Source organism: Grammomys surdaster, unplaced genomic scaffold (assembly GCF_004785775.1).
Source record: "Grammomys surdaster isolate TR1022 unplaced genomic scaffold, NIH_TR_1.0 277, whole genome shotgun sequence".
In the NCBI taxonomy this organism is placed as follows: domain Eukaryota; kingdom Metazoa; phylum Chordata; class Mammalia; order Rodentia; family Muridae; genus Grammomys; species Grammomys surdaster.
Window position 1 is genome coordinate 755,810 of NW_021604718.1, and position 25,724 is coordinate 781,533.

The window sequence follows — 25,724 nt, forward strand, 5'->3', positions numbered from 1 at the left end:
TCTTTGTCCTTACAGTCGGCCTCTACATCTGAGGGTCAGCCAACCACACAGTGAAAAGTTAGGGAAAATAAAGTTGATGCCTATAGCACACACCACCAAGCACCTGGGAGGCAGGCAGGTGGACTTCTCTCGAGTTCAAGGCCAGCCTGGTCTACAGAGTGAATTCCAGGACAGCCAGGGCTACATAGTGAGAACCTGTGTTGAAAAACAGAAAACAAACTAACAAACCCATGGACACCCACAGTCCACAGGCACCGTCTGCACCGTCTCACTGTCTACAGAGTCAAACGACTTTCTTGGGCACCTAAGTACTCCAGAGACAAGCATGCAGGTGTGTGTCAAGAGGATGGAAGCGGCTCCACCATCTTGCGCAAGGGGCTTTAGTATCCTTGGGTCTTGCTTGGCGTGGGAGGATTGGTTTACAGACACTATGGTGTGCAAAGCATTTGATTCCGGCATTGGCCGCTTTTGCCGCTGCATGCACGCCTGTGTGCAGGAGACAGGTTGGGAGTTTAGCTAAGGAGACCGAGGGAGGGAGCACATCACTGAAACCGCCACTAGGGCACTGGAAGTGGGAAAAGCTTTGAGTTCTGACCCCCCCATAGCACCCTGAACACCCAAGCACTGCCAACAAAAGGGAGCTTCCTAGAGCACACTGTCTGCTCCAGTACCAAGCATCACATTTGCTTAGGGGTGACACAGACAAGACCTGCTTGAGAAAGACCTCACACTTCACTGAAGAGACTCGATAAAGGCACTAATCCTGGGCACTGTGGCGATGTCACAGGCTGAGGCACAAGGACTAATATGAGTTCAAGGCCAGTATGGGCTACCAAATGAGATGCTCAAATAAAATGAGCCAGCCACTTATGTATGCAAACAGGGCCATTTTTAAGTGTCTCAGTGGAAGGCAGGCTGCAGGGTCAAGTCATAATTAGGAACCCAGGCTGGAGGATAATGGAGGGACTGGAACCTGGGCAGAACTGTTGCTGGCAAAGGCCCTACAGGAGTGGCAGCCTTTAACAGAGGGCAGACAGCCCAGCTCTCCCTGGGACTGTCACTGCAGAGCACAGGACAGGTTAACAAAGGTTGAAGGAAAGGAAGGAACTTGAAAGGTAGGAGGAACATGGTTCCTCCAGCGTTTGGAACCCCAGCAATGCCCAGGGAGCCACACAGCATAGCATGGAGTCCTCAAATCCGAGGGCACTGAGGCAACCCGATGGTGGAACATGTGCCTCGCAGGCAGGGCCTGGGGTATATTCCCAGTACCACACACACAAGCAAGGGCAAGGGTGATATGGGGTACTAGCTCCAAATCCCAGCTGTCATGGAAAGCTAGCCACAGTGCGTAGTTATTAGGTAAGAAAAGTAAGTTATAAATCAGTAAGCATACACCCAAACTCGGCCATGTAACAAATCTCCATACAGTTATCTGTGAGGGAGGTGCGTGTGGCCTCCCATCTGTGATACCTGGAGCTTCTGTCACCCAGAGCTTCTCCGTTTCCCCTCTGTGAGCCACAGGGGTCAGGACAACATGCTCGGACCTGACTGAAGAACTCAGAAAACACCTGGAGTCTACTGTCAGAGACCCTCTTGGGAAGCTGTTTAGTTAGCAGGCTCCATCACTCCTGGGTTAGCAAGACTCTAACAGAACATGAGGAAAAGGCCATTGTCACTAATGGATGCTCTCTCGGAGGAAGACCTTCACCAGGGCAGCACGCAGAAGTCATCTTGCCCAGGGAAGTTCACCAAAGGCTGTTTCCCAGCGGTATGCAGAATAATCCCAAACCTATGAGCTGAGCACGCTCCCCGACAACACCTCAGCCAGCAACCAGCCCAGCCGGCCATGGCTCAGAAGACACACGTGGTAAATCCAAGGGGCCAGCCAGTGCGCACCTCCTGTCTGTGAAGGGGAGGAACCAGGGAGGAAGGCAGCCACAGGAAGGGCTTGAGCGCCACGACTTCCCAGGCCCTTGGCACCACCTGAGGGTCACCCGCCACCACTGCTGCCTTTCCTGAGGTCTGAAGACAGTCTAGGTTCAGTCCTTTCTCCAACGCTCCAGGCAAGTGATACTAGAACCTGCCGTGTAGCTACTACCTCCCTGGGCATGCCAGGAATTGTAACAGGCACTCACGCATGTCCCTGTTTGGGCCTGTTTCACAGTAAAAGACACTAACCCTGAGAACGTGTGAGTGTCCATGCCATGTGTTGTGGAGGGTGGCCTTACAGCCAGATCTGCATAGGCCCAAAACATGTCTACATGTTCTATAATGCGCCCTGCATTCTAGAAGTGCCAGCCAGACTCACCATACCACCACCTGTGCTGGAGCTGCAGCTGCCTGGGGCCTTTTCCTCTTCCCCCACCCCAGGCCTCAGGGAGGAGCTGGTCATGCTCTGTCTTCTGAACTGCATGTGCCATTATCCCTGGCACAGCACACACCGCTCACAGGACTACCCCCAGCACGGCCGACTTTGTAAGTGAGGTTCAAACATATAAGTTTTTTCCAATAATGGCTCAACCATCTTTGCCCCTTTTCAGATTTACAGTACAGCAGTGTAGCCTGGCATGGTAGTGCAGATCTGCAATCCTAGGACTCAAAGTTCAAGGCCATCATGGGCTACATGATGAGACCAACAGCCCAACCAAACCGCCAAACAAACCAACCTGTACAGTCCAGCAAAGCTTCCGACACTGCCACTGAGTCCAGAGTACAGTGCGAGGGCTCACACCCACAATCCCAGCATTCCACGGCCACGGCAGGCAGGCTAATCTTAAATTTGAGGCCAGCCTATATACCACATAGTGGAATCCAATCTTGGGAAAAAGTGTGCATGCATGTGTGTGTGTGTGTGTGTGTGTGCGCACGCCCACGCAAAGGTGGTAGCGGCCCACGAGCCCCATCACATTTGAAGGTAGAGAACGCTGTGTAAAGGTCTAAGCGGCCCACTTCACTCAGGCTGGGCACTGCCATGCTGATCTGGCTTATTCTCCAGGAGGAAATACAAGGTGAAAATATGTTAGACTGCCTGGCAGTGCCACTCCTCAGTGGAGTGTGAATGTGTGTGCCCAGGATTGTGGACATCTTAGGATAAGGACACCTAGGCACCAGCCACACCAGCAGAGTTCTGAAATGCTGTCTTGATGTGGTTCCCAGCTCTCAGCCCCACTCCAAGCTCTCTCTGTCTGGTCCCAAGTCCACTTTCTACCCTGTCCTTTTGCCATCCCATCTGTATGTGCACACTCTAGGAACTCAACAGCCCCCTTTCCCAGCCCAGCGCTACCTCTTGATGTTGTGTATTCATTGTGTTAGCCTCAATCAGGTTTGAACCAGACGAGGTATTAGTTCCTTAATTCCAGTCTGAGTCCACTTCTCCATGTTCCTTCTCGAAGCTCTCTGCAGCGGTGTGTCCTGTCTACCTAACCTCTTTACTGCTCTTGACTCTTGTGCTAACCTAAAGATGTCCTGAGGGACATCTACACACACACTGCAGTGCAATCTCCTGGGGGACCCAGGAGCAACTTCACACAGTGCAGGGCACCACTCCGGGACAGTCCACTGAGCCTTTGACTAAGCAATGAAAAATATTTTGCCCAGGGATTCCTGTGTCTACCTAAACAGTCCTGAGCTTGGTCTTATCTGGAGATGGGGCAGGAGGGACTGCTCCCCCCTGTCTGCAGGGTAACTTCTGCATGCTGGGTTGGGTGTAAGGATCACAGAATTCTCACACGCACATGGCAGCAGCACTGCCCCTCTTGCTGGAGAGCTAAATGCATCTCCAGATTGGTCCTGGAGACAGACTGAGTGTACTTCAAAGGCAGGCAGCAGCTTATGAGATGGCACTCTAACATTCCCAGGGTACTTGACAATCCTTCAGCACAGGCTCTTCTGCCCACTAAGACACTCTGAAGGTCCCCTGGAAATAATCCAGTTATACCTCCAAATATTCAGTAACAATGGTTGAGAAGAACTCTAGGTCTCACACTGAAAACACTCTCTTCAGAATCTGCCAAGCCTCTGCCTCACCAAGCCGGGAATGTGGGCAGGAGGTACACATCTGCTGGGAGAGGCTTCTGGGTCTCAAGAACATGGCGAGAATAGCCAGGAGGATCCCAGAATAGAACCCTCCCCCTGGAGCCCTCTCAGCACCTTCTTCCCCGGCATCCCCACCCCCGGCCCACCTGCTGCCCTGTAAGCCTGGTTTCCCTCTGTCTCTGCAAGGACTCGCAAGAGTGCCATGGCTGTTCTGAAGTGGCTTCAGGCAGATGGGTTCCAAATGTTTCCAAACATGTGTCACTTCCAGGAACTGTCCCTCCCTCAGTCCTGCTCTGCTGGGCCTCCACCCTCAGGCTTAACTATTCGGGGACCTGTCCTCTGGGTCGTGGGCTCTCATCAGAGACGATCTTGGCTCAGTGCTCAGTATATGGGCAGCCCTGGTCCAGATCCTAGTCCCAGAAGCCAGCACTTGGGAGACTCAGGGTGGGCTACAGCCAGGTCGGCTAGGCGCAAACTCCTGAGGTCATGACAGACTTACCTCATCCCACTCTGAGGTAAAGGAAGGTGACTTCTCCAGTCTCTTCTTCCCGAGGCTGCAGTTGGACAAGGACTCGCTGCGACTCCCCATTGTGGCGTCCTCCGTGGGGGAGCAGGTCAGGAGGTCAGAGTCAGACTTGGACAGACTGCGGCTGAGTTTGAGCTCAGCTTTGGGCTTGCTGGTGGGAGGGGCTCTGCTTCTGGACCCGCTCCGGTCTTCTTCTTCCTCAGCACCAGCAGGGTGCAGAGGTACTGTGTGAGTCAATGTGTCGAGGTATGTTCGGCTGGCTGGGGCTGTCAGGCCTGCCGGCAAGCCCACTCTCTTGCTTTGGTCCAGGACGCCAGGCTGCGGGGCTCCAGTGCCTTGCACGCCCGGCTCCTCTAGCTGCATGCTGGCCTCGTGGCAGGCGCCCTGCTGGGAGGGCTCTGGGTGGTTCTGGCTCGGGGCAGTAAGCAGCTGGAAAGGGTCCTGCCCCACCTCACACACTGGGGAGGAGCCGTGGAGGAGACCTGAGAACTGCTCCGGGACCTGCCCGTCCTGCCCCTCCGCAGAGTCCTGGCTCCGGCTGCCGCCGCTCTGCCTGTGGTCTTGGAGTGGACAAAGAGAAATAAAAAATTAAACGTGGCAAAAATCAACAGAGTTCCTATGCAGCGCTCGGTGGCAGAGCAGAGTTCACAACCGAGAGGCAGAGAGAGAGGCTGGACGGGCTGAGGGGAGGGAGAGGAGGGAGGAGAGCGGGGAGAAAAGCAGTTTCATATTGTTCACGTTCAATCTGTACCCAAAGTCAGAACGTTTATGAAATTCCAAACACTGGCCTGGTTAATGCTGTCTGGCAGCCGTCCCTCCTGTTAGATCTCTGTTAACGTTAACGACCAGACCTTGCTATATAAGGCGGGGAGAAGCGAGAACTACAGACAGAAAGGACACGGGTAAGGACAGAGTAAGGACAGACTGAGGGACAGCAGGCGTGTACCAGTGAGAGTGACTCCCGGGACTCTGGATACATTTCCATAAAGGCTCAGTGTTATTTAGAGCCGCCCGCCCGCCCTCCCTCCTGCCCGCCCTTCCTCTGGCAAGCAGCAACTAGGGGGAAAGGGAGGTCGTGACCGCAACCTGCGACTTCTGGAGTTCCTTAACTGAAAGTGCAAAACAAAACCCGCTTCCTTTCTCCTCCAGGCCTCTGGGATCCACATCCACGCCTAGCCCGTCCGTCCGTCCTTCCGCAGGAACAGACTTTTCCTCTTTCTTTCTTTCTTCCTTTCTTTCTTTCTTTCTTTCTTTCTTTCTTTCTTTCTTTCTTTCTTTCTTTCTTTCTTTCTTTCTTTCTTTCTTTTTTTGAGAATGTGTGCGCCTCGTTGCTGCCAAGGCTCCCAGCTGCTCTTATTTGTTTAAGTTTAACCTTAGCTGATCCACTGGAAAAGAAAACGGTCTAGTTTGTCAAGCCAGGAGACAGCTGCTGCTCTCTAGAAACCTCTCTTACACCCTAGAAATCCGACACCGTTAGTTCCTGAGGCTGGCTACTACTGCACTTTCAAGACCTCCTGCTCTGAAGGGGCAGAAATAATTGGCCAAGTCCATCTCTCACACCAGTGCCTCCCAGGGACACCCTGTGAGAACGCAGTCCTTGTATGGATTTACGCCGGTGCCATCCACAGAGGCAAACACGCACCTGGCAGCAGGCCCCATCCCAAAGCTAATGTCCAGGCATCTTGTCTCTGTAGGCAGCATCTACTGTACATGCATGGAATCAAACATCTCCCTGGTCGGTCCAAACTGCCCAAGAACTAACTGTTCATGAGGCCGGGCCTCCGCAGAACTGAGTGTGTGGTTCCAGCACTTCCACAGAGGAGCCACCTGTGGCTCGGGCATGCTGTGCTCTGCCCAAGGTGGTTGGGCAAACTTTCACCCAGGGTGAGGAACTGGTTCTGTTCCTCTCTAGCTGTGAGGCCCTAGCTGTGGTGTCAGACCATCTTGCTGAACATCTCCATGGAAAGCAGCAGGCTGGACTGCACAATGCTTAGAAACCCCTTTACTGCCATGACAGTGAGGAGAACCCCAGTCCTTGCATGCGGCCTGGTACCTCTTCTGGGATGGAGCATACCTCCCCGCCCTCCTTTTTTGCTTATATGCTAGCAGTTACAAGGTCCTTAAGGAGGCCCAGCACAGCACGCAATGGCAGCTGGGGAGAAGGGATATGAGATGGCATACATGAGGTGCTAAAGCAGCCGCCACAGGGCGATGCCAGGGTCTCACAGTGCCGCTGCTTCTGAGAAAGCCTCTGCGGACAACCAACCAGCTCACTCCAGGTGCCCAGCACCACTCAGCTCTGGGCAGGTCTGCAGGGCAGAGGCAGGGCAGCCAACTTACTCACTATGGCCCTGAGCCATGCGGGAAGCCAGGAGTAGAACTCTGAGCACTCTGGAACTTTTAACTCTCGACTCACTCATCCTAACTCTTCAACACAGATCCCGAGCAGTGGACAAGGCGTAAACAACACGGATGAGTTCTTCAGGTAGGAGGCGGGAGGGGAGAGAGAGAGCACGCCAGTGAGAGGGAGTACCAGTCAGTAGAACTGAGGCCTGAGGAAGTCATAACTTTACAGCTGCAAATAGCTACTATGACAACGGGTAGCCAGAAGAAAGCTGCCGTGATTCTGCATGTTGAGGCCACAGAGAAGGTAACACACGATCACCTAGCGGAGGCTCAGGACGAGGAGAGATGGAGAGGCTGGAGAGGCTCCCAGCAGCAGGAGCTGCAGCTCCTGTCCAAGCCGCGCCATCCTTGCAGACCTTCAGGAAGAAGCCAGGCTTACAGGAGCATAGGCCCTTGGTCCTCAGCATCTGCTCCCAGGTTCATAGTTAACTATCTGTGGGCAGTTAAGAAGCAACAGAAGGAAAACTGAAGCCCAGAACTGGGCCTGCTTGGCTCACCCTGACTGGTAGGTCTCAAAACCCAAGTCAGAGAATGTTCTGGCTGCTTGCTAGGAGCCAACAATAGAGGCCTTCAAACAGCCACTCATTCATGCCAGCCATCAAGGAAGAAAGAGAGGCAGATGCCAAGAGCTCGACAGACACCAGAGAGATGCCAGGGGAAAGCAGTGGGCGGGGAGAAGGGGCAGGGGCCTGTGCAGGAAAGAGGTCTGTGGATGGAGGAAGCTCTGTGAATCACAGAAGGTACAGATCACAAACGGCCACAGTGATTTTCCCCAGGAAAGATATCCATAGCGGGAGAGCTCACTGAAGCACAAGAACTTTACCGTGTCTGTCTGTCCTTCTCTTTGTGCTCCGAGACAGGGTCTTGCTAGGTAGCCTTGGCTAGCGTAGAACTCTGTAGTCCAGGCTGCCTCCAGACTTGCCACCCTGTCACTCAGTGCTGGGACCACAGCTGCCTGCTGCTGTGCTCACGGGGATCTTGAGAAGCCAGCACACGTCCATCCCTAAGACTGTACCTAGCCTAGATATGGCAGATTATGTGACTTTTCTACTGCTAGAATAAAACACCATGACCAAAGCAACAAGTAGAGGCAGATGGGGGCTCATATTTTGAACCATGAGCATGAAGCAGAAAGTGTGAACTGGAGATGGTGTGAATCTTTAAACTGCCAACGCTCACCCCTAACGCTACACTTCCTCCAACACGGCCACACCTCCTAATCTTCCCAGACAGTGCTACCAACTGGGACCAAGAACTTAATCGTCCGTCCGAGGCTATGAAGGACATCTCATTCAAACCGCCACATTGCTCAAACCTTTAATTCAGTTCAGGATTCTGAGGCAGGAGGACTGCTCTGAATTCCAGCCCAGTCAAACTACATAGCAAGAGTCTTTCTCAAAAAAGCAAGAAAGGAACATATTTAAGACGTCTCTGCACAAATTAATAGATGGAAAATAACTGCTCAATGTCCGGCTCCCTGCCCCAGGTCTTGCTGCATACCCCAGGTGCCACAGGTTTGCCACCCTGCTGCTGCCAACTCCGGAATGCAGGGGTTGCTCACGAGCCGCCATGACAGGCTCTTGATGGCTTCCTTCTGTTCAGGCGGGTTAATATATAGCTTTGGAGACAAGGTATTAGCAACATGACATGAAACTGTGAAAGAGACTCTGCACACATTATCTGATATCCCTGCCTATGAATATCACAACTCTATAGCATCACTGAGAGAGCTGAAGTGCGGATGGAGAGTGCTTAGGTCCATGCTTAGGTCCACACACCAAGCTCGAACACGATGCTAACGCTGGCTGTCTATCCGCCGCCACAGCTCCACTGTGAGACCGACCATCCCGTCCCTCACAAAGATCAGCAAAGAGACAGCTCCACACACGGAAAGCCCCTCTGAGCATCTGTTACCCTCCTCATCCCCCGGCCTTTCCACAATGGAGGAAGAAGCAGGGATGTAAAAAGGATGTCTAAAGCCTGAAACTGGGAGGCAACACCGAGCGGCTGGCCACATGTCCTCGCTGACTCTGTGAGTGAGTGTGTGTGCATCTCTGCCTTCACGGGCGTGCCCAGGTGAGACAGAGATGAAGGAGCCATGCCTGGCTCAAGGCAGGAAAAGGAAGGCAAGTTCAGAAATGGATGCTCTGAGGAAGGTCAGGTGTGACTGGGATGATCTGGGAGCTTCTCGGGGTGGTGGACTCTAACCTGAGCTTTGAAGGGGAAGGGAAGCCTTGTCAGGTTAGAGAGAAGCAGGCACGTTCCCAGGAGGCAAATCCTGCCCAGATCGTACTGAGGAGCAGAGAACAGAGCTTCCTGACTCCCACAGCCGGTTCTTCCAGGAGACAGAGGATCTGCAGAGGGGAGGCGGGCATCTCTCCCTTTCCCCACACCTAAGCTCACGTTCTGCCTCCCAAGACAGCAGGGAATTCCCAGCATGGCCTCTTTATTCCCTCTGGTGTCTCTTCCCATGAGGGCCCTGGAGGGAAGGACGCTTCTATGCTGCACGTTAACTACCCTGATGGTTTGCAGGGGTCTCAAGGACTTTGGAATAATAACATTTTAGCATTTGCACATTTCCAGTAACCTGTGCTTATTTCAACCAGGACCAGAAAATACAGTTCCTGTGAGGAGCTAATCTGAGCCAGGCTACCACACTGTCCTGCTTTCTGTCCTTAGGATTAGGGGTCTCTGAGTGCCCAGTCACAGTGGAGAGTGCCCAGACCACATGTCCAGCAGTCCCAGCACGAGGCTGCACTGCTCTTGGAAGGCACATGTTGTCTCCGGGTGAAAGGTCCTGACTAGGTAACTCCTACAGACCAGGATCTGAAAGAGTCCACTTTGGTCCACAGCAACCCAAGCAGACACAAACTGGAATGGGGCCCAGGGGGTCCAGGGGCCGTCCATCCCAGGGACTTTCCCTCTTGGGATCTTTTTCAGAGCATGAACACCTGAGATGCATGAGGAGAGGTCTGAGACACGCCAGTGACTCTGTGATTACATCACATCTCTGTGGTCCCTCCCAGTTTTGTGACTTGAATCAGGGTCTCTGATTCAATGGTTCCAGTCACATAGGTAGAGGTGTCTGATTCAGTAGACTAGGGCATACGGCCCATCTCTAACATCAAACCATCTCTTCCCCCACCCCTATTACACAGGGACAAAAACAGCCCCACCCTGAGCTGTGTCTAGAGTTACACACAATGAGTGACCAGGGGAAGCCACGCAGCATGGTGCTGTGGAGGCAGGCACTTAGCCGAGGGAGCTGCTGCTGTCTCTATGTCATTCTCTATGCACAGTCATGCCCAAACTCCTCTGTGTGACCACAGAAGACCACACAGAGCTTGGTTGGCTTCCCTGACTTTGTAAAGGAGATGCTTTCTTCCAAGTGGTCCTGAAAGCGGGACCAATAAAACCAAAAGCTGGAAGCCCAGTAGCCTTGAGACTTGGTTCGGGGTGCCATGTGCTGGCTAACCGGCTTTCCCTCCCTGTATGCCCATGGGGATAGCCCAGGTCTGGGACTTCAGACTGCCCCACACCAGGTCCTGGTGATTTCACCACACACACTGTGCCATTTCCCCAGTCCTCAGAGGAAGCCGTTCACCACCTGTAGTCCTCTGCTCCTCAGATCCCCGTACCCTTCCCATTAACAAGATGGCCTGGATCAGGTTCCTCCTGCTGTCACACCTTCCCAAGCTACCTGGGAAGGGCACCTGGCCTCTCTGTCCCCTGGCTTGGGACAGTTCCTACGTTGGGTATTCACAGCCATTTGCTTTCTCTTTTGCTGCTGTGGTACTGAGCCTGTTCAGAGTCTCGAGAAACAGCTAAGACATACTACACTCCTCCACAGACTCATCTCAGACTTCAGCTGCCCCAGGTTCCGCTCTGCACCCAGCTGGCTCCCATGGCTTCCCTTCAGGAAGCTCTGCTCTGCGTCCATGGCACCTTAGGAGTCCCAGCAGCCATAGGGAACTGGTGTGCCTTCTCTACACAGATGCTAAAGCTTCCAGAGACACAGGACTCTGCAGGTCCTGGCCAAGGGCGAGTGGGCAGGAGATCACGCACCAGCCTCTGCCCTGGCCTGCACTTCTTAAATCTTCTTCTTTCCTGGAAGCTCTATGTCACCACCAGAGTCACTGTCTCTTCTGTTCAGGAGAACATGACCACAGTCTCCTGAGAAGACAGCAACACAGCCGTCCTAAGGGCTCCCTTCTGTCACCACAACAGAACCCAGGGATTGTCGTTCCTTGCTATCTGTCTCAGAGAAGTGCAGCCCTGTTAGGATTTACCAATGGCCTCCCAATCACCCCACCCGTTTCCTAGTCTCCATCCTCTAGCTCGGTGTCATTGGATGCTGTGTTAACTGGGCTTGCACGCTCATTCTCCTGTGCCCCCTGACCTGGAATTTCTAGCCACCTGGGAGGAAGGGTGCGGTCGGATGGTCAGTCGCTGCTTAGGACAGCTTCACTCAGCGGTCCAGGCTGATGCAGAACTTATGAGCGTCTTGGCCTGACTCTCCACACCTAACTGCGCCCCTGGGGAGACACACTCGGCTTTCGGGGACAACGTTCACAGCGCTTCCTCCTTCCCGTGCTAATGGCTGGAAAGTGAACGGCCACTCGGGCTGTGACCGACAGGTCCTGAAAACACAAACTTCGTCTCTGCAGAGCTCACTCAGCTCCCTGGATCTTCAGTATCCCTTTAATCATCAGAAACATGTGTCTGGGCATTACGGGCATATTCACACAGACGCTCTCCTACAACACAGAACACTCTACCTAGGTTTAGCATCGTCCCTCAGTCCTGGTCTTCCCAAGTACCCATTTTTACTGGCTACGTAATCCTCTCCCAGCCTGGCTGGATACCTCAGCACTCAGCCTTGCTCACTCACACCTGGCTACACTTGTCTTACCCCTCAGACTTGTCCCACTTCCCCCCCCCCCCCAATTCCCTCCTGCCCCTCTGGAATAGACTCTAGACATCGCCAGAGATTCATGATGGTTCCTGACTGCAAGCTATTCCTGCCTCCGGCCTGTCCCAAGCTCAGACTCCCTAACTCTACCCTTTTGAGCGTGTGGCTCCTAGGCTGTCACCCCACTCCTGAAGTTTTAACAATACTGCTCTGTCTCTGGAATAAAGACTGACATTTGAGATCCAATGCTCTATGACAAGTTCTCTTTGTTCCAAGCTATTCACCACCTCCTCCCTCCCTCCACCCACCCACTGTTGTGTGCCACACCCCTGCCTGGAACCTCTGGTCATCTCCCTCCCCAGTCTTGGCCTATCAAGTTGAAGTCTCTATTTCAGGGCTCGGCTCAGACACTCTCTTCATAGAGCTATCTGATCTCTTATGTGAACATAATTTGTCTCACTTTTGAACATCAAACTGCTTTTTTTTAAAACCACTTTCATGTGAATTTAACATATTCTGCCCCCTTTCATCTTTCAACTATTTTCTGTATTTATCATACATATCCGTGTGTGTGTGTGTGTGTGTGTGTGTGTGTATCTGTCAAAGCATTCTGTGGAGGGAAATACAGAGCCACTACTCACAAAGCCTACTTGATCAGAAGAAAGTGAACTGTTCTGAGTCTGCAGCAGCAGCAGGAGGGAGGCAGCCAGAGAGGCCCGGCTTTGTCAGGAGCTTAAGTAAGAGGCTAGGAGAAGAGGCTGCCCCATGAGACTCAACTGCCAAGCTATCTGTTCACAGAGTCACAAAGGGGTTGGAGAGATGGCTCAGAGGTTAAGAGCACTGACCGCTCTTCCAGAGGTCCTGAGTTCAATTCCCAGCACCCACATGGTGGCTCACAAAGGCATGCAAGCTTCTGTGTAAAAAGCCAGCCTGGGCCTTCATGTTGAGAGAAGGAAGGGCCTGAGGACCAGCAAGCTTTTCTCTTTCTGAAAGCTGAGTGGAGAGAGGTCACTGAGGTGAGTGAAGGAAGCAGACGGAGACCGGCAGACAGGGGACAGGTCCCTCCCCTCCAAGAAGATCAGAGTCTTCTTACTCAAGGGCATGCATGGTTCTCGGGAACATCACCTCGACTCCATCTGGAAAGCCTTGGAAATCTAACCGCGCTACGTTGCTTTCTCGGGTACCGCTGTCCTCAGAGCACGGTGACGCTCAGTGACCACTTCACAGACCCAGCGAGCTCAGGACAGCGATGTGACTATTAGACCTCCTGGTACTTCCCTGTGTGCTAGCCAACCGGGAAAGCTGCCCCTGCAATTCTGAGTGGTCATATGCCAAATACTAATGGGAAAGCAGACTGCACAGACAGAAATGGCTGTCACACTGGCCCTGACGCTGAAACCACTTGAAACACAGAGGTTCTCTATCTTGCTTACAACTGTCATAATGCCCTGTGGGCCTGGTAACTTTTGGGGGACATGTATTTTCTGCCTCGTGGACCTGCTGAAGTGTTCTCCTGTGGCTGGGTCTTTCCATCCTGTGAGTGTGATCAACATTTCTGGTGGGAATTCTCCTGAGCCATGGTGGGCTCAGTGCTCCTGTGGTTCAAACTGTCCCAGACACAGGGCCATTTCTGTTATTGCAGTCTGTGCATCCTGAAGTGTCTGACCCTGGGACCGGCCCCCAGAAGCAGTGGCACTCTGCTTATTACACATTATTTGTAATCACTGAAGGTCAGGCCGTCTCAGTTCCTGACCCCACTCCCACATGCAGCCGGCCTGTGTCTATCGCTTGACTTCGCGCTGCTCTTCTCCTCCTTCAGATACAGTGTAGCAAGATACAGCTACAAGGAGGCTGATGGCCACAGCGAGGCCAGAGGCCCAGTGTTTGTCTGCGGCATTATCGCCACTCTTCCTGCTGCTCACCTCCCAGCCTCCCCCACTCCTCCTCAGTGCCACATACATCCCACTGTGCCATGCCACATGCACTAGGGGAAGTGTTTCTCCTGCCACTGTTTTCTTTTGTTCTTTTGAGATGGGGAGAAATGTTCACTGTGTTACATCTGGGATGCTCTTAAACTCCCTGACTTAAAAGATCCTCTGGCCTCCAGACAATGAGACGACAGCCTGCGGGCACCTCCTCACCCAGACACCAGTCATTGTAATGTAAAAAGAAAGTTGACCAAAAAAAAAAAAAAGGCATCTCAGAAACTAAATAAGCAGGAACATGTATCTTCAGAAGTTAAGGCATTTCCCAATTTTGTTTTTTCAAAAGGAAAAGGAAAGTCATGGTCTATCTTTGGCATCTTGATGTGGGTCCTGCGACCAGACTCAGATCCTCATGCTTGCAGGGCATGTGCTGACAGAGCTCCTTCCTGGCCCCTGCTGCTAATTTTATTTTTTTTCCTTAAAGAACTGTTTTTTGTTTTGTTGTTTATTTAGTTTATATATGTGCATCTGTGAGAGTGTCTGCCATGTGTGTGCAGGTGCCCAAAGGCGCCAGCGGCGGGCCCTGCATCCCTGAACTGGATACAATGGCTGTGGGCCCTGCATCCCTGAACTGGATACAATGGCTGTGGGCCCTGCATCCCTGAACTGGATACAATGGCTGTGGGCAGACTGATGTGGAAGTCAGGAGGCAAACCTGCGTCCTCTGCTGGAGCAGTGCGGTCGGCAGCTCAACCATGAGCCCACTGTCTAGTGCTGCTAACATCACTGTGACAGTGCATTGTGGGGCGAGCATAGTCCTGGAGCTGAGGATGGGGGGGGTGGTGTGTGTGCGCGTGCAAAGCATGCCTGCAGAAACATAGTTTACGAGAGACGCCCTAGAGACACGTCCACTCACCAGCTGAAGATGAAAGGTGAGGAACTGGATCTTCAGCAGTGACTGAGGAAGAATTGGCTGACACGTAAAAACCAAGACAAATGTCGAGGTGGCTTGTCACATGTGATTGTATGCTGCGTTAAATGGAGCATGGCTATCTCACGGCCGCTGCATGAGGACAGCAATGGAGGGAACGGGCCATGCTTGCACAACTCAGAACAAAGACAGGCAAAGCCTTAGCATACCGCCTCTATTCTGGTAATGTTTGCTTTTGTTTTTTTTTTTCCTTTTTGGTGAGTATACACCAGTATAATTAACGAGGCAATTCAAAAGCATCTCCCGTCCCAGCCCACACTACAGCACCAAATCTGTCTCATTAATGCTGACATAAACATAACCTTTGGAAAACAGAGCAGTTAGTTCCTAAAAGCTGCATACAAACATGACACTAATGGACAAGGAAAAGGGAATTATCCAGTAGCACCGCAGGCCACTGCTGCCTCACTTCTGGGCTGGTGGTGTCTGCTCTCTGACAGGACACGCACGGCTTCTGAGAAACCAGTGAGTTCATAGCTGATGCCTCACCTCCCTGTCTGAAAGTTCAAGTGAGTCAGGCCAAAGGGCTAGCTTGGGCTACCCTGGGTTAGCTTGCAGGCAGTAAGCCACTACAAAGGGCTAGCCTTTACTAGCACAGACACACAGTGCCCCAGCACTCGGACTCAACAGCCTAACAGGGCGGAGCAGCAAGGAGCAGCAGGGCAGGCGTGAGACTGTGAGTCCTCTTCCAAAGCTCTCGGGAGCTGGGACAATTCCTGAGCTTGGGACAGAAGAGCTTCACCAAGGACATCTGGCAGCCAGGAGATAGCCCCTCTGTCAACTGCTGAGCTGGCTACGTGTGGTCATTCTACGTGAAGCCCTAACAGAACTGCCTTTTCTTCAAGAAGCACCATCTTCAAATGCAGGGGCCTGTTTCACCGAAGTTAATTCCCATGATCCTTTTAGAAAGGGGTTCACACTGGAGCACCACCCAGTCTTCAACTCTGGAACTCACAGTAATCCCCCTGCCTCAGTCTCCAGAGCACTAGGATTACAGGTGTGAATGGCTATGCGTGGCTCCTGTGGTTTCAGACTCTAGAACAGGATGGGCAAACTCATTTGGCTGGGATGCCAGGACTTCCTGAACCGTGGGGCTCAGCACCGACTCACGGACATGCCCAATGCACGAGTGGATGGAAAGCAACATCCTCGTTCTGAGAGTGAAGAGCGAGAACTGAATGCTCAAGACACTCATAAAGGAAGAGCAGCCTCACGAAGGCAATGCAGTGAAGGAAAGGTGCTCCAAGCAGGCCGCACAGCTGGACTGCACACTTAAAACTTCTCAAAATGGAACACACCTTAAGTACAGAACTTACAGCTAAAAAATTCTAGAAGAAAGTACAGAAACAAACAAACAAACAAACAAACCAAAACCCAAAACCCTGGGGCTGGAGCGACGGCTCGGCTAGCTCAGTGACGTGCCTGCTCTGTGAGCATCCACCGAGACAATGCCAAGTGTCGTGTGTGTAGCTACAGCACCAACCACGGATGGGACAACCCAGCCAGGGAAACCTCTTGTCTCAAAATGTAAGGTAGATCGGTCATGGTGGCATTAATCCAGTGCTCAAGAGAGGCAGAGGCAGGTGGATGTCCGTGTCCTCGAGGCCAGCCTGGTCAGAGTACAAGTTTCAGGGCATCCCGGGAAGTAAATAAATCAATAAATCGGAAACAACTGAGGAAGACGAGTGACACCAACCTCTAATCTCTGCAACCAGACCTATATGTGCATGTAATGTAGGAACAGGCACACCCCACACCCAGTCATCCACACACACACATCCACATATTTATATATGTGGATATATAAATATACAAGCATATTCACACACACCCATGCACACACACTTACACACATACACCCAACACCCATGCACACACACACCCACACACCCACACACACCATGCATTATAAACTTATCCATTAAAAAGGAAAGGACAAATTGGACTTCTCCCAAATTAAGATCTCAAAGACCACTGTAAAGATGGCCACACACTGAGAGAAGCACATTCAGTGAAGAGGCTGTCGGTGGGCTGTGGTGGCTCAGGCCTGGGAACTCTCTCAGGAGACACAAGGCACGCACGGTGGAGGGCCTCAGAGCTCCAGGGAGCTGGGAGAGGCAGGCTCTGCAGTCCCCATTCCCCAGCCTGCTTGGTGCTTATTTACTTCTCTCTGCAGGGCCAGGACATACACCAGAAGCACAAGCAAGCCGCAGTGCCAAAGCACTATGGTTACAGGCAACAGCCATCATGACCCTGGTCAGGACTCAGAGTCCACCATGGACCTGAACAACCCAGTCTGTAGCTAGCACTACAGGCTCCAGCCAGTCTCCAGAGAAGTGTTGCTCTCCTGTGTCCTGCTTGTGCAGTTGTCACCTGGGTGCCCTCACCTGCCCTGCTGCACGTGAGGGAGGGTTGCATCTCCATCCATTCAAGGGCATAGAGTCCAGGTAGAGAACGAGATGGAGCACAGGGCCCTCACCATCCCAGACTCGGGAGCCCACAGCTGCAGCTCGTCCCTCCCTGTGAGAACTGTGGGAGTGGGACGTGCGTACCTTCCGTCCTCCCGTCTGCGGTTCCCAGCTTCTTGGTTTCTGCTGTGAGCAGCAGCTCGTATGGGTGCTCCTCCTCTTCCTGGGGGGCACTGCTCTGAATCCTGGTTCTCACAGCCAGGCCCTACGAGACAGAAACACCCAGAACATGTTGGGCACAGAGACAGGTAGGATGCAACAGAGCTCTGATTCTTGCTGCCTCACACGGCGGGCGGGGTACAGAGGAGGGATGGGGAGTCGGGCATCCTATGAGTTCAAGGGTGCTTGTCTCATTCTTCACCCACTCTCGCTCATCCCCCAGAGGTGGACATGCTAGAAGCTTGGTGTCCAGGGCAGGGGGGATGGGACATAGACCATGAAAGAGGGGCCTGGGGGGGGTGGTCCTCAGAAGTGCCACTCCTAACAAACCCACTCCCGGGGCAGTTGTAGCTAACGTGGCACTACAGGACAACCTCAGTTGGTATCATGTGAGCCTGGCACCCGCATGCTCACTGCCCTCTGCCACACACTCTCCAAGCTGCGGTGTGGCTCAGACTCCCTTGACAGAAGCTAACGGGGAGACAGGGCTGCTTCATCTTGGCTTTGTGGCATTCCAAACTGTGAGCCAAAGAAACCTCTTTACTTTATAAAATATACAGATTTGGAGGTTTTGTTGAAGCAACAGAAAAACCTACAACAATTTCTGTATATGAAATCTCCACAATCTGACTTAAACCATTTTTTTTTGCCCCATTTTATCCTTCAAAAGAGATAAAAGTCTAAGCCTCTCTTCCCTCCCCTCTTCCTCCACTCCACAGTGTTTTCTGTGGAGACTACTTTCTTCTCTGATGTGCGCATGCCCTACCCAAAGGTCAGTATCCTTCTAAAAAGGAAAACAAGATACTCCTGCCGCTCAACCCTTTGCAGGCACCGGACACACACTGGCCTGTCCTCATTCTCTTCCTCCTCCTCTGCTGCTGCAGTCCTCAAGAGCCTGGAACTTGCCATGTAGACCTGGCTGGCCTCACACTTACAAATATGCTCCTGCTCCTGCCTCCTCGGGGCTAGGACTAAAGGCCTCTGCCACCACAGCCAGCTTTTAACTATCTTCTTCATGGATTCCAGGTGCCGTGGGAATGACGAAACCGTAAAGCCAGCTTCCTGCCATGCTATCGAGTGACTTCAGGTCTCCTCCACAGTCTTGAGAGTCAGTGACTAGAGAGTGGGCGTCTGTGGGCAACGGCAGATCCACCTACTGAGACGGCGCTGATCAAGCAGACAAGCGCCCAGCTGCAGGGCTTCCTTTAGGTGAGCCTCAGGGGCTGGCTGTGGCACTGGAGCCCAGGGTAAGAGCACAATTCTGGAGGCACAGGGAAGGTATGGAGACCCCTGCTCTGAGCCCAGTGTGACTGAAAGGCAAGCTAAGGATAACTACACACCAGCAATCAAGCTAGAGCACAGAACGTCCAGAGCTCACTCACGTGATGGGTGCAGCCTGGGAGTGAAGGGGGCGGGGCTGGGATTCTCACTCTAACAGATCAGCGGGTCCTATAGGCAGGGTCCTTTGCACAGGCAGACACCTCTCATCGCACACTGGGAAGGCAACAGGCTGGTGATTCACCAGAGTCCTCCTCTGTGGGGACAGCTCCCTGTGGCCACTTCTCTTGAGGAAGGACTACTCCTAGCTGATGTTTGTTTACTAGCAAGGCTGCCATTCTGAACAGTCTCTCTCTCAAACTCTGTGGAGCACAGCACATACCCCTCTGTGCAAGCCACCTGGAGGCTGACAGCTCCTTTACTCTGGGAGTCCTGGGCATCTTTAGTCCAGGTTCAGTTTCTAAGGAACACAATTAAGGGAACAAAGAGGGACCATTAAGTAGTTTGCCTCCTGTCAATTTGACACCACAGGCTTTACTGATAGGAGGTGTGCTCTGCAGGTTTGCACCACATGATCCTTCAGGCAGAGCTCTGGACTCTGATTCCCTGTACGCCTGCCTCAGCGAGAGCTCTCACCAGGCCTAGGCACGCTTCTCTGAATAGGAACTGACCTGGATGACTGACCTACAACACAGGGCCAGACAGAAGGACAGAAGACTTCCAGTGGCAAATGAGTCCACCAGGCAGGACAAGTGTGAGCAGAGACCATCACTCATAACAGTGGGGACACCAGTCATAGCTAGAGTACCTGGTTCTGGCCCATTCATCTGTAAACCCAGCGAGCCAGGGACCTGTCCAAGGTTACCCAAAGTTCACAGTGGCAGTGCAGCATAGCACACTTCCCCAGACTCTAATCCAGAGTGGCCTCAGTCTTCCTACATCCAAGGTGGACGGCCTTCCCTGTTCAGGTGCAAAGTGAGAGCCCTACCTGGACCCAGACAAACGAGGTGTTCCTGTCTGTCCTTTTGCTCTAGCCTGACCAAACTATGGGATTAAACCTTCAGAGCCAACAACAAACTATTCTTCCAGCCATTACTCCCACAGAAGCAGCCCTGTGTCACAGTGACTATGGCAGTAACTGAATTTCAACGGTTTGCTTTTTACTAAATCACTCCAAAGTCTTCCTTCCCTCTTCCTCAAAGCTGAAGCACTGCACTGTCTGCTCTGTGGGGACAGCTTGGCATGGTCACAGCAGAGGCATGAGTGGCTACTACAAAACTGTCGCCTGGAGAATACAGCTGGGTGGGGATGGCTGAGAAGCTCCCTGACAGAGGAGACCATGGCTACCCTCATGGCAGCTGGCAGCCACTTGAAAGGAGTGAATACTCTGTGTGTGTGTGTGTGTGTGTGTGTGTGTGTGTGTGTGTGTGTGCTCATAATAGCTCATGTCTGGCATCATGATGATGGGTCATTACTTGAATAGGCTCTTCCACTATCAAATATTGGGTCACATGATTGACAAATAGACAACTCTCGCTTGGCTTGGTCATAAAGCCTTCCCTCCTCAGCACCAGAGAGGTACTGGGTTTAATCTTCCCAGTACCACCAACAAGAGAAAATGGCCTTAAGTTTAATGACATCAGAGTCTCAAAAGTTTACTCTTAAAGCTTTGAGAGAGCTGGGAGCAAAGATGGCGGGGTGAGGGGGTCTGGATGCTTCTGCAGACAGGCAGAGGGAAGTTCCCAGCACCCACAGCAGCTAGCTCATAAGCCTCAGTAACTCCAGTTCAAGGTGATGCGATGCCCACTTTGTCCTCTCAGAAAACCAGGCATGGATGTGAGGCACAGAAAGACAGGATGGAGGGGAAGAATGCCCACAGACATAACATACAACAGTAAAAGTCCTGTGTCGATCATTATGAGAACGTGGCCTCTGGCCATATTTCCTCTATATTTAAGCACCGATTGTGACAGTGGATAGCAAGTCCAGGGCTCTTGTTTTTGTGTCAACTGATCTAGAACTCCGGGTTATAAGGAAGCATTTCCAACAGATGAATGTCACACACAGAAAGACATCCCAGCAGGTGAGATGGCCTCCACACCTGACAACCTGTGTTCAGTCCCCTGAACCACATGATGGGTGGAAAGAACAACTCTGTCCTCTGACTTCACATGCTGTAACATAATAAAAATATTTTTTTAAAAAAAGGTAAGCTGTTTCAAATAGACACCTACTTCCCTCCCGCCGTCATCATATACCACCTATAGCCTTTATTTAACTTTATACACTTGATTACTTAATAAACTTGTAAACAACATAAATATCATACAGCAAAATTAACCAGACCAAAGAGTCTATCTTTTCCAATTGTCACTTGTGACCTGGTTCATGTTTGGATACAGTCTCAACCACCAAACTTGACAACATGGTACTGTTCACCCAGAAGGGAACGTGACACTTTGTATCAAAAGACAATACCAGAGTAAACGTGAAAGTCGGGCATCAGACAGCAGCAGACCTTCCCATGTGGCATGGCAGGCCCACACCTGGCTTGTATGCTGTAGTCGCACCACAAGTCTTTGAGGGTGAAAGGCTTTGCTCCAGATTAGACACACGTATACCACAAACGTACTAAGCACAGGAACAATGAGAAAGTAAGAAAGTCAAGGCTGGGGATATGGCTCAAGGGGTATGAGTACTTGCTCTGCAAGCACCAGGACCAGAGTTCGAATCCCCAGCACACACATAAAAAGCCAGGCGTGGATGTGTGTGCCTGCTCCCCCAGCACTGGAGTAGAGGCTGAGGGTAGAGACAGGAAGATTCTGAGTGCTCACTGGTCAACTGGCCTAGCCAAAAGCTTCAGTTTACCCAGAGACCCTCGTACATCAAGGCTGAGAGCAACAATGGAAGACAGCCACGGTCCAGCTCTGGCCTGAGCATGCACGGGCATATGAACCTATTCTGTACAGTTATCCATATGCTTAACACTCACACAAACACAACACCATTCTTCCCCTGAAAGAACCCAGGCTGGGGGTGGCTCAGGGATGGAGGGCTTGCCTGGTATGCACAAGGCTCTGGATTTAATCCCAGCACTAGAGAGGTGGTTTAGCAGTTAAGATCACTGGCTGCTCTTCCACTGACACCTATATGGTTGCCCACAACCCCCTGTAACTTCAGTTCCAGGGGATCTGATGCCGTCATCTGACCTCCACAGGTACCAGGTAGGCATGTGGTACACACAGACACAGACACAGACACAAGACACAGACACACACACTACGCAGACACTCATCTACCATCTAGCAGATGCTATGTCATGTCAGTGTCGGGCTAACTCTCAAGTCCCTACCTCAGAGGCTGCCAAGGGAAAATACTTCTTATCTACACGTTCTTCCTCCTCTTCATCGGGTGGCGGCTTTGCTGGAGGCGGCGGACGTTCCCTCTATAGAAGAAAAATAGATATATTCTACCATCTCTCTGTTTCAGGTATTTGTCTTTTTGTTTGACCCTTATTTTAGTCCTTGGAAATAAAAAGAATCCTGTGACGAATTCCCCTAGGACACTAAAGTTGAGGCCCAGTGTCTGAGCAGGTAGAGAACCCTTCGCACGGACACAGTTCGGAAGCCAGACCATGGCTTCCGATGTCTGCGGCAAAGATCACAAACACCTTCCTCAGCCTGGCTGTGAGGAAGAAGGCACGGGGAGCTCGGGGCTCATTCGCTGGCACAAGACTCTAAGACACAGAAAGCTGAAAGCAAAGAGCAGCGAGTTCACTTTCAAGTCTCTATTGAAGAGAAGAAAACGGAGATTAAAAAGCCCAGCCCGAGAGGTCGTCTACAGCCAGGATCTGAGGAAAGCAAGGGGAAAAGCAGACAGAGAGCGTGTGTCCTTCCTCAGCCTCCAGCGCTTGCCCTACTCATCAGGAAAAGCCCTTGGCCATCTCTCTAACACCTGTAGTTGCAGCCAGTCAGGAGGCTGAGCCAGCAGCATCTCACGCCTGCGAGTTTGAAGTTACTCTTGATCAAAACAAAACATCTCATTTTTTTTTTTTTTAATGGTGATAGGGTCTTGCTGTGTAGCCCTGGCTGTCCTGGAACTTGCTGTGTAGACCAGATTGGCCTTACGCTCACAGGGATCGTTCTGCCTCTGCCTCTGAGTGCAGAGATTAGAGGCGTGCACGGCCACACCCGGCACATCTCTTGTTTTCAATCCTCCCCTTCAACAGTAAGAAGTCCATGGCTATGGGGACTCTGTGTAGCCCATTTAGACAAGAGCATGACCACTAGTCTCCTTAGGGCTGGGACAGGAAAGCCTGTTCTTAAAGGACCAAAAGCAACCATACTAGACTTCACACTCAGTTCTACCACAGATAACAGGCAAAGGGTACATGTGGCTAGATTAAAAAAAAAAAAAAGTCATTAAGACTTCTGGCTTCCTGTAACAGGGCTGCAGTTTGCCAACTTTCCCCAAGGCCAGGAGCTTGCTGAAGGGGTGGGTACATGTGAGCCAAGGGAACACGCGTGATCCCTGAGGGCACAGCGGAAGGCTGGGAGGCCACACACCCAAGCCTTTCCCTCTACGCTCCACAGTGCTGGAGTCCCCTACCCAGGAGAGGGCTGGACAGAGCTGGCCCCAGGCTCTACCCGGGCTTGCAGGTCAGTTCTATGTTGCTAGGACAGGTGAGGTTCAGGATGCAGAACGGGAGAGACTTCCCAGAGAAGTCTGCAAAGGCGGCTGTGTTGGGTTTGGCACCCAAGACCTTCCTGTTCCAACATGCGTCTCTGCTCTGCTGCAGCCCGTCACTCGGTCCTTCCTGGGCTCTCTGAGGCAGACAGACTCAACAACAATTTTACAATAGCTTTATGTGCTCATGCCAGTGCTGTTTGGATTGGACTTCCCGTCGGGGGAGGGCCTCACTTTCTCCGCCCTTCCTTGGTCTACAAGTGCTGGAACAGGTCAGTGCGCTGTGTACAAAGGAACAAGCACAGACACACGGTGAAGCCAGCCTGGGAACGCCAGTGTAGCAGAAAGTAAGAAAAAGCAGCAGAAATGGCCCGTCCCAGAAGCTCTCCAGGGCAAGACCACTGCAGAGAGGGAAGGGAACCCAAGTCCCCACGGGCCTCTCTCTCTGAGGTACAGAGACATCTGCCACCATCGCTGTTAATCCATCCACACGGAGGTCTCAGCCACAGTGGGCCAGCGAGGTCGGAAAACAACAAGAATGGCGACACCACATGCATGCACAGATGGCAAAGCGCGCCCACGGGTGCTCTTGTACAACCATGCACTACAGGACCCTGAGGCTGCTAGCAAATGCACTAGCGCCCCCTACAGGGCGACACCTGCAAGCCCCACTCAAAGCAAAGGCTTCCCCCACAACTTAAAGTGTGGATGCCAATAGGGAAGACTGGTCCACAGAAACACCAGTCAGCATGTGTGTGTGCTCACAGTTCTTGCTAACACCTTCTCTGCTGGGCTGCCATAAACTAGGGGGCTCACAGAAACCCACACCTAAACACCGTGACTACATCAGGGCAAAGGGCAAGGAGACCACCAAAGAATGTTCCCTGAAGTTCTAGGCTTTCCCCAGGCCACAGTTAGAAAGCTGTCCCCTGCCAGAACCGAGCAGGAAGGGAAGGTCAACAGGAAAAGCAAACGGCGCCCTGAAAACAAAGAAACACCAACACTCGACCCCAAATCTGTAGCAAGGTGGCTGGCACTGGGGTCCTGTCAGCAGCAGCCAGGTCAGACCTTCGCCAGGGTCTGAAAACTCTGTCACGTGGAAATAAGGTAGGGACAGGGCTGCAAACATGGAGCACCGTCTAGGGGAGAAGGGGGAGGCAGGAGGGAGGCTCGGCTCATCCACAAGACCAGACGTAGAGCAGGCATTACACAGAGCAGCGGAAGGCAGGAGGATGCACACCGAGGAGAGACTCGGCGTTGCTCTCATGAGCTGAACCAGGGCTAGGAAACAAACACCAGCAGACGGCATGGCTCCTAATGTGCACAGTCTGAGTGGACATTAGGAGGACCACCCGTCCACAGGGCTGGCAAGGCAAGCGGGACCAGGAGCAGCCAGCAACCCCCATCACTAGACACTGGATACTCTGCTTTCCAAAGTGACAACAAACCACACCCAGTGAGATCCCCAAGGCTTGAGCAGCAGTAAGGCTCAATCGCAGCACGAGGCTGTGGGGGATGGAGAGGCGCAAACTGGCCACACTGAACATGGAAACAGCGAACTTCTCCTACCTCAGTGTGATCTGCAGTTTTACAGCCCTGGGCAGTAGAGACTAGACAGAGCGCCTCCAACAGCAGGTGGGCTCCGGTACCAGGCAGCAGACTTTCTCTTGCCCGCACCACCAGCTACCACCCACCACAGTCCCTAGCAGGCTCAGGCCTGGGCCACAGGCAGGCCTCACTACACACACACACACACACACACACACACACGCCTCACTCCCCACGGGCAGGCCTTACTCCCCACATACAGGCCTCACTCCGGCAGCCCTTGCTCCGGTGGCCTCGGCCTCCTTGTTCATGGAGTCTCTGTCAGATGATCGCCCGCTGGCCGTGCTGTCCAAGGAATGGCAGGACACAGCGTTGTACAGCGCCTCGTAGGGACCCTCCTCCTCAGCGTGTGTGTCAAAATCAAGGATCAGCTCGGTCATTGCCTTCTCCACATTCCCTGGGGAAGAGGACATAGGGCAGAATGATCAGTGAGGGAGGGCGGAGCCCCGCTGCTGACCCTCTGGCCAAACAGACTTCTCTGCAATATGAACTCGCCCAGAACTAAGCCATCGGGAAACCCGTCACTTTGCTAAGGGACTGATGCTCTCTGATTTAATACAGGGAAGTGAGGCTTGGCGCAGAACTACTCAACACGCACACATCTGAGGTCTAGCTCCCAGAAAAAAGGAAGCGACTTTAAATATATAAGGGATTCTCCCCACGTCCTTGGTAAGCTCCCTGGGACCTCAATTCTGTGTGAACACAACCTTAACCTGAAAACGTAGGTGAA

The 25,724-nt window shown here is 52.4% G+C and overlaps 1 protein-coding gene across 1 annotated transcript in view; it reads right to left on the minus strand.

Moving 5' to 3' along the window:
• Nucleotides 1-25,724, minus strand: part of Anks1a (ankyrin repeat and sterile alpha motif domain containing 1A) — a 151,625-nt gene that overhangs the window by 49,439 nt on the left and 76,462 nt on the right. Inside the window, 4 exon segments of the mRNA XM_028777014.1 lie at nucleotides 4,535-5,121; nucleotides 17,348-17,468; nucleotides 22,053-22,145; nucleotides 25,195-25,391. Coding sequence (XP_028632847.1) covers nucleotides 4,535-5,121; nucleotides 17,348-17,468; nucleotides 22,053-22,145; nucleotides 25,195-25,391 — 998 coding nt within the window.